General features: G+C 46.6%; 1 protein-coding gene across 5 annotated transcripts in view; it reads left to right on the top strand.

Annotated features, from left to right (window-relative positions):
* Nucleotides 1-5,413: 5,413 nt before the first annotated feature.
* Nucleotides 5,414-9,052, top strand: part of ARHGAP17 (Rho GTPase activating protein 17) — a 98,379-nt gene continuing 94,740 nt past the window's right edge. For 4 of the 5 annotated variants that reach the window (XM_007988210.3, XM_007988160.3, XM_007988200.3 and 1 more), the window contains exon 1: nt 5,415-5,591. In XM_007988210.3, coding sequence (XP_007986401.3) covers nt 5,539-5,591 — 53 coding nt within the window. In that variant the 5' untranslated portion in view covers nt 5,415-5,538. Of the gene's footprint in view, nt 5,592-9,052 lie in introns of all 5 variants that reach the window. The other variant, XM_007988190.3, reaches the window with a different exon arrangement.

Below are 9,052 nucleotides of genomic sequence, written 5' to 3'. Positions count from 1 at the left end.
CCATGCCTGGCTACAAATATTTTAATTAGCCAACATATACACAAATACCTGTTTTCTGCAAAAAATTAAAACCATTATAAACCCTACCTGAAGTATCCCTTGACCACAACCTCCAATGTCACCAATACCCACCTTCACAAGAAGTAATCACAGTTTTAAGTTGGGTGAATACCTTTACAGCCCTTCAAAGACACTTAAAATCATTAAGAATATTTTTATTAAATTTAAAGAGGCTAAGTGCAATGACTCACACCTGCAATCCCAGCACTTTGGGAGGCCAAGACGGGCGGATCACTTGGAGCCAGGAGACCAGCCTGGCCAAAATAGTGAAACCTTATCTCTACTAAAAATACAAAAATTAGCTGGGCATGGTGGTGGGCGCCTGTAATCCCAGCTACTCAGGAGGCTGAGGTGAGAGAATTGCTTGACCCTGGGAGGTGGAGGTTGCAGTGAGCTGAGATCTCCACTGCACGCCAGCCTGGGTGATAGAGACAGGGTCCTATCTCAAAAAAAAAAAAAATTTAAGGAAAGCAAAACTGAGAACAAATAAATAACTGTTTCCTAAAGGCCACTTAATGATAAAGTAGATACACAGAATGGCTTGATCTTTCATAGTCTCTGAGAATCATCCATTGCTTTGACAGCCTTTCAGCCCAGCTCCTGCACTCTGGCCAGGTGAAGTCAGCGGAGGTGCAGATGTGGGCAAAACCTCTGCAGCAGCATTTGACAGACCATGCCCTGACCCACATGGTCCCAGTCCAGCCAGGCTCATAAGAGACACAGCAGAGGAGCAGGGATTGGCATCTGCTCCTCTGGGTATGAAAGCTGGTGTGTTTCCTAAACTTTGTTTTATATATATATATATATATTTTGTTTGTTTGTTTATTTGAGACGAAGTCTCACTTTGTTGCCCAGGATGGAGTGCAGTGGTGTGATCTCCGCTCACTGTAACCTCTGCCTCCCAGGCTCAAGTGATTCTCCCACCTCAGCCTCCTGAGTAGCTGGGATTACAGACGCCTGCCACCACGCCTGCATAATATTTTTCTTTTCTTTTTTTTTTTTTAAAGTAGAGATGGGGTTTCAGCATGTTGGCCAGGCTGGTCTGGAACTCCTGACCTCAAGTGATCCACCCACCTGAGCCTCCCAAAGTGCTGGGATTACAGGTGTGAGCCAACGTACCTGGCCCATATTTAGTTTTTCATTTAATGATTTCACCTTCAAGCTCACTTCCTGGCTTGCATTTTCCATTTGATTTGTAGAAGAAACTAGATTTACCTCCAATACTGTTAACTTTTTTTTTTTTTTTTGAAACAGAGTCTCCCACTGTCCAGGCTGGAGTATATTGCCGTCATCATAGCTCACTGCAGCCTTGAACTCCTGGGCTTAAGCAATTCTCCCTTCTCAGCTGCCAAAGTAGCTGGGGCTACAAATGCATGCTACCATTCCCGGCTAATTTTTTAAATTTTCTATAGAGAGACAAGGTCTTCCTATGTTGCCTAGGCTGGTCTTGAACATCTGGGCTCAAGTGTGACCAGCCTGCGTTGGCCTCCTAAAGTGCTGGTATTATAGGCGTGAGCCACCACATCTGGCATATTAATTTCTTGTAATGCCTGATATATATATATATGTATATATTTGTATATATGTATATATTTGAGACGGAGTCTTCTCACTCTCTCGTCCAGGCTGGAGTGCAGTGGCAGGATCTCAGCTCACTGCAACCTCTGTACACCCCCGGGTTCAAGCGGTTCTCCTGCCTCAGCCTCCCGAGTAGCTGGGATTACAGGTGCCTGCCACCATGCCCTGCTAACTTTTGTATTTTTAGTAGAGATGGGGGTTTCACCATCTTGGCCAGGCTGGTCTTGAACTCCTGACCTTGTGATCCACCCTCCTCCGGTGGGTGCTGGGATTACAGGTGTGAGCCACTGCGCGTCGCCTGTTTTTTTTTTTTTCCCCCCCGGATGTTTCTACTATTTTTTTCATTGTCCTGTTTTAGTTTACCTATATGCTTTTCTAAGATTGATATTCTCTCCTTCAGGTGTCTGACTGCCTGACTCAAAAGCTCATTTTTATTCATTTATTAGTGAGATTTTCTCTCTAAGAATGTAATTTACTACTTTTGGATTTGATGAAAAGGTTTTTTCCTCTAAAGTAACCTGCCTAAGACATTTTGTTTCTCCTTCAGCTGCTGAATTTCTGAATGCATTTATTTATGTTCTTTTCTTTCTAGCTCTGAGGTGGCAGCAATGGAATGAGACAGTCTCTGATTGTCTCCTTGGAGGGATCTAATGGTTGCATCTTTTTCCTGCAGTGATTTTCTTAGCTCTTCAATACCTTGGAGTAATTTAGAAGACTCACTCGATAGAGGAGACTCACTTGCATAAAGAGACTCTGCGGCATGTGAAGAAAGTGCTTCTCTGGGGAGCTGGGGTAAAATATCCAGCTGTGGGAAGAGATTGTCCTTGCTGCGCGATGCTGTGCTGCGTGTGTGCTAACTCCTGCCCCGGGTTTTTGAGTTGAGTTTCATTCCCTTCGGTTTTTTGGATCAGGTCACCATGGTTCATCTGAAGTTTAAAATCATGATCACTGTCAGTTAAAAGCTTTGTTTGAAGGTGAGAAAGTACTTCGTGGAGTTGGACTGCCCCATCCTGCGCCCACTGTGGTCACCAGCTGCTCTTTCCATTTGCTTTTTTTTTTTTTTGAGATTGAGTTTCATTCTTGTCACCCAGGCTGGAGTGCAATGGTGCGATCTAAGCTCACTGCAACCTCCGCCTCCCAGGTTCAAGCGACTCTCTTGCCTCAGCCTCCCAAGTAGCTAGGATTACAGGCGCCCGCCACCATGCCTGGCTAATTTCTTTTTTGTATTTTTAGTAGAGATGGGGTTTTGCCATGTTGGCCAGGCCGGTCTCAAACTCCTGACCTCAGGTGATCCGCCTGCCTCAGCCTCCCAAAGTCCTGGGATTATAGGCATGAGCCACCGCAACCGGCCCACACTTCCATTTTCTTAACTGGCTGTTTTAATTTATTAGGTCCTTGTGGAAGCTCCTCAAATGGATTACTGTTAACACTTCCAATCTCATGACCAATGCTGGATGCTTGCAAAATTGTCACTGAAGTCTGACATTTCTGACTGAATGCATCTGTTTCAATGTCTTTTTCTAGAATAAGACATGATGACTTCTGAACAGTGTCTTCACATTTCTCCTGACCATTACTAGTGGACAGTTTTTAATTTTCCCCTTGCAGCTTGTGGAGGCCTGCTTCATTGTCAGCAATGATATCCACTGTCGGCAATGATATCCACTGTTTGGTGATCCTCCTTTTTGAGACAGCTACTTTCTTGAGCCGCCTTATTCCAAACAGTCTATATTTGTTCTTTGTCCAAAGCAGGTGCTTGCAGTTGCTGCTGAAGGTGAGCAACACGCTGGGTGTCAGAGGCCGAAGCTGTTCTAGTCTGAAGGCCCTGCAGCTCCATATCTTCCTGACCCACCTCATTGATGGACAGCTGATCCATTTGTTTAGTTAAAGTCACATTATTTTTACTTACACATTTATTCTCCAATTCTTTCCACCTCTGGTCCTTGATTCAGGATTAATCTCCAATTCTTGCTCTTTCATTCCTTTCACTAATCTTTCAGTTTCAGATTCAAATAAACTATGCGTTTCACTTCTGTTTTCTATATTGGGACACTCAACTTCTGTGGCTTGAAAAACAGCTCAGAGTCTTTGAATGTCTTGTCCTGTTTCATGCAGCTGAGTTTTGATTCCAGGCTAGTCTCAAACTCCTGAGCTCAAGTGATCTTCCCATCTTGACCTCCCAAAGTGTGGGATTACAGGTGTGAGCCACCGTACCTGGCCCCAGAAGATAATTTTTGTTTCTGTCTTTTACTCTGTGTTCAAATTCTTCAATTTTTTGGTAGACTCTACTTTTTCAATTTGTAGAGCTTGCATGAATAGTGTTTTCCTTCTCTTGAAGTTTAGAGAGATCAGGTACTCCAATTCCTGAGCCACCTTGCTGTAACAAATTTTCCAGTTCTTCAATCTTTTCTTCCTAATTGCTTAGATTTTCTTGATGCTTACTACTTATTTCCCTCAATTTACATTGATGAACATTCTATAATACTGATAATTCAAGTTGATGGTCATCAGTATCCTGACTTCTTTTTTGTTTGAGCTCCTCGATGGTATTAATATTTGGTGTTTGTAGTTTGTAGATTTCATTTTCATCAAAACTAGTTGTTCCTTCTATTTTATAAGTCTGAGCAATACACTTCCAGTGGCCAACTGGAGACTCAAGTTTTAGAACTTCATTGGACAATCTGTTTATTTCTTGTTATGATGAAATTAAGTCATAAAAACCCATGTAATTATCGTGGAACACTGAAGCATGATGTGTACCACATGGAATGGAGGGGATGCAGTGTGGATGGGAACCTCCAGCCTTCCCTGAATGTGCTGACTCCAGGGCTGGCTGCCAGTCCTCCAACTGATCCAGCAGTGCTTGCTTTCTTGCTTGAGGAAGGCTCATTGCTACCTTTCTGTTGTAATTGATGTCGACAACGTTTCGTTTGCTGCCATATCTGAAGCTCTGATGCTTCCTAGGTCTCTCCTAGGTCACTACAAAGATCTTGAAGTCCCTCATTCTCTGATATTAAGAATTCCAAACTGGCATCAGTCTCCTTTATCTCATAGTTAGGGAACTCTTCCCTTTTCCTATGACATTCAGGAGCACATTTGAGATGTGGCTGATGGAAGAAGCCACATTGCTGCCCATCCACCCCAAGGAATGGGCTGAGCTGGAGCCAAGGCCACCAAACCAGGAAGACATGAGTGTGTTAGCACGTGTGTTAAGGAAAACACACATTGGCCTTCATTTTTTTTTTTTTTTTTTCGAGACAGGGTCTCACTCTGGTGTCCAGACTGGAGTGAAGTGGCGCCATCTCGGCTCACTGTAACCTCCACCTTTCGGGTAAAAGCGATTTTCCTGCTTCAGTCTCCCGAGGAGCTGGGATTACAGGCGCCCACCACTACGCCCAGCTAAATTTGTATTTTTTGTAGAGACAGGGTTTCACCGTGTTGGCCAGGCTGCTCTCGAACTCCCGACCTCAAGTGATCTGCCGGCCTCGGCCTCCCAAAGTGCTGAGATTACAACGTTGAACCACTGCGCCCTGCCAGAAACAGATTTTCATACGTTGAAATAAACGAGAGGGTGGTCGGGCAACGTTGGGGTAGGGGAGGCCAGGCGGAGGAGGCCCAGTGGTCTCCTCGCCCGGAGCCTTCTAGCTCTTTGCCGGTGTCAAGTAGGCACTGTTAGCCTCGGCTCCGCTCGACTCGGCTCTACTCGGCTCAGCTCGGGTCGGCCAGACTTAGAGGGCGGGCGGGCGGCGCCACTGGAAGTGACGCGGCGAGGGCGGGGCCGCCGGCTGGGGGAGCCGCCGCCGCCGCAGCCGCTTGGGTCGGGAAGCGATGTAGTAGCTGCCAGGCTGTCCCCCGCCCTGCCCGGCCCGAGCCCCGCGGGCCGCCGCCGCCACCGCCGCCATGAAGAAGCAGTTCAACCGCATGAAGCAGCTGGCTAACCAGACCGTGGGCAGGCGAGTGCGCCGGGTCGCACGGGGGTCGCGCCGGGGCTGGGGGCGGAGGGCGGGGGGCGGGACGGCTCCTCCTCGGTCCGGCGGCTCTGAGCTGGGCCGCAGCCCCGCCCGAGACCAGCGGGGCACGGGCCCGGGGGCTGCGCCGCGCTGAGGCCCGAGCGCCGCGCTCCAGGCGGCCCGCCTGTCTCCCAGCGCAGCCGGGCCCCCGAGACCTGCTGGGGCGGGCCGCCGCCTCCTCCGCCACCCCGTGGGGTCCCCTGCCCATTGTCCCTGCCCCGGGAGCATCGCCCTCGGGGAGTAGACCCGGTCCTTCTCCTCCCTTCCCGGGGGCCGAGCCAGCCCGGACCGCTGCCCTGGGCTCAACAACGGTGACTTCTGTCCCTAACGCTGTGTCGAGCGCTGTGCTGTGGGGGGCGGCATTCCCAGGCTTTCCCGGTGCTCTCGCTGTTTGCAAGTCCTTCTCCTGTTAAGTGCATGGCGGCAAGAAATGGCTAGGGGGACGTGAAAGCCAGTCGGATTTGCTCAGTGAGTTAAAAACGCCCTTTGAGGGAATTCGGAGGTGGTGCTGTCTCAAAACCAGGGCTCCTAGGAACTGGACTGCTGCTGCCAGTTCTTGACATTTAGAAATTTGGAATTGGCAGAAAAGTATTATGGAGACGCCTTGCGCCAATTTAAAAAGTCTCCTTTGCTACGGCTGAAGTGCTTAACAAGAAACGTTATTGATTATTAAATGGCAGAGTTGGTAGATCAGGTTGTCAGAACAAGAAATGATTTGTGGTTTTTGAGAGTTTCTGGAGGTGACTGTCATGTGCCGTATTATCTGCGGCTAGTATTTCAAGGTCTTTCAGGGCAGCTGGCTGTACTGTACCGATTTAGTGTTTATTCAGCAAAGAGATATGAAAGTATGAATTTTTTACAGCTCTTCTTTTGTTTTTCGTTTTTTAACAGTTAAGGGGAGTTTGGTTTGGCTGAAGCACGTGGGACACTTCTTTTTTCTGAGTGTATGAAAATACTTTTACTTCCTCAAGACTTTTCTAAATTTGCTTTTTACTGTTTCATTTCCTCCATCTTTTTGCTTAGTTTCCTTGTTTAATTTTTTCGATTCCCTACCGTGTTATTCTGGTGAGAATTAACTCTTATTTGATCCCTGCCGGTAAAACCCAGACAAACCTACTTTTCTGTTATTTGCAGGAAAGTTAAAGAAATAATGCTGAGAGGAAGGTAAACACGTGTGGTAATGGCGGCTGATGTTTCAAGGAACAATTTATAAACACATGATACTTTCTTGTGAGTTTCGTACCGTTGTTAGTGTTCTGAGCAAGGTGCATTGTGGAACTAGTATTTAGTAAGTGCCAAGATACGTTTGTCAGATAGTCAGTTTGGCCTGTTTTTACATTGTTCGTGACAGGTAAGGGACTTTCACTCTTTTTATACAAAGTTCTGAGACTTAAATCTACCAAGCTATTTGGGGTTTCTTTGGCTCCTGGGTCATCTTAGAGGCTTCTCCCTTCACACTTTTTTTTTTTTTTTTTGAAACAAGGTCTCCCGTTTGTCACCCAGGCTGGGGTGCAGTGATGCGATCTTGGCTCATTGCAGCCTTGACTTCCTTGGGCTCAAGCGAACCTCTCGCCTCAGCCACCTATGTAGTTGGAACTACAGGTGGGCACCACCACACCCGCGAATCTTTGTATTTTTTGTAGAGTGGGGTTTTGCCAAGTTACCTAGGGTGGTCTCCAACTCCTGGCCTCAACTGATCTGCCTGCCCCAGCCTCCCAAAGTTCTGGGACTATAAGCCTGAGCCACCTTGCCTGGCCCCTTCACATTTTAAAATTCCGGCCATGCTTGCCTACCTTCAGTTTCCACAGGAGGTTTTGCTTTATTATGCTAGCATCTACTTGAAACTCCTGGAAGCCTCTCCCACCACACCTTTTCTCCAGGTACCTCGTGCTCATTCTTCAGCCTTCTGGGAAAGGTCTCTCTGCCTCTGAAAGGCATTCTATGATGCTTCAGCATAGATTGGATACCTCTCCTGGACGTTCTGGTAATCCAGTGTAGCACTTGTTTTTCTGTGCTGTGACTGCCTTTTGTGTGTGTTCTCCATCAGATTAAACACCTTGAGAGTCCCTGCTGTGTCTCCTTTGATTCCCAGGGTCTGCTGTGGTTCCTATCCCACAGTCAGGGTGCAGTAGACATCGTTCATTCCGGTATTTGAGTTCTTACTGGATCGCCCTGGTAGTGTGGGCCCAAGTATGGAAAAACGTGAAGTGGATAGAGTAGATGGTGATTCACGCTGGAGCTGTAATTCTGGGCCTGACCTTTGACTGTCTTTAAAAATCTTTATTGCTAGATGCCAGTGGAAGCTGAAGCTATTACAGAACTATTAAGGGTGTGGCAATTATGCACCCCAAGTCAGAACATCTGTTTTTGCTGGGAAACCTGTCGCTTATTTGCTGTTGATTTCCTAGATCTGTGTGTGTGTGTGTGTGTTTTCTACTTGAGTAATCAGAAAGGACTAAGGAAGATAAACGGAGGTAGGGGAGTGCCTAGAATTGTTACTGTATGGAAGTAGGTGGTTGGTTGGCCCCAGAATCAGGATTCTGGGTGTTTTTAGGTCAAGGTGAAGGCTAGAAAGCAAAGGGTTTTTTTGGTTTTGCCCCTGTGATCTAGGTGGAGAAGGACATTATATATGTGAATATCATGCCCGTTGTGTTTTGGTTTATCAATTCATGGAATTGTAGGTGGTATCTTGCTGTGAGATACTCTCGTCAGAAGAGAGACCTTTGAGTAATTTCACTGTCAGGTTCCAGGGGAGGGACATGTGGAGAATTAGTAATGCCTGGAAGGAATGAGTTCTCATGATGCAATTTGTTTACAGTGGGTGGATAAGTCTATTTGAGAAGATGGCCTGAAACTCACAGGGGCAAGGCTTATGTGGTGGTCTCATGGTGTGAGTGTCCCAGAGAAGTAGGATGGTTCTTTCAGTCCACCTGCCTTTTGTTGATTCTTGCATTCAGCACCCACTTGTTGAGCCTACACTGTCTGCTGTTATCCAAGGTATTAAAGAATCGAAGGTGAATACCGCATGGTTTCTGCCCTGAGGGAGCGCAGGAGATATGTGGAAGAGATAGGCAAGCAAAAAATAATTATATACATGAGATAAGTGCTTAAGAGGGATGGCTAATGCACAGAGCAAAACCCAGCTGTCATTGGGTTAAGGGAGGTAACAAAAGGTAACAAAAGCTTCCCAGAGGAGAAAATTTGAGCACCTTTCTCTGCCTGCCTTTTCACCCTTATTTCAAATATCTCTTGTATTGATTAGGTCTCTTTTGGTTGTAAGAAAACCCAATTCATAGCAAAGACAGGAATCGATTGGCTCATAAGTGGCTCAAAAGTAGTGTGGCTGCAGATTTGGCTTGTTCTGGAGGTTTCACTCTTTTTTTTTTTTTTTGAGATGGAGTCTG

The sequence above is a fragment of the Chlorocebus sabaeus genome, chromosome 5, assembly GCF_047675955.1.
Source record: "Chlorocebus sabaeus isolate Y175 chromosome 5, mChlSab1.0.hap1, whole genome shotgun sequence".
NCBI lineage: Eukaryota > Metazoa > Chordata > Mammalia > Primates > Cercopithecidae > Chlorocebus > Chlorocebus sabaeus.
Note: the sequence above shows the minus strand (reverse complement) of the source record. Positions and strands in the feature narration are given on the sequence as shown.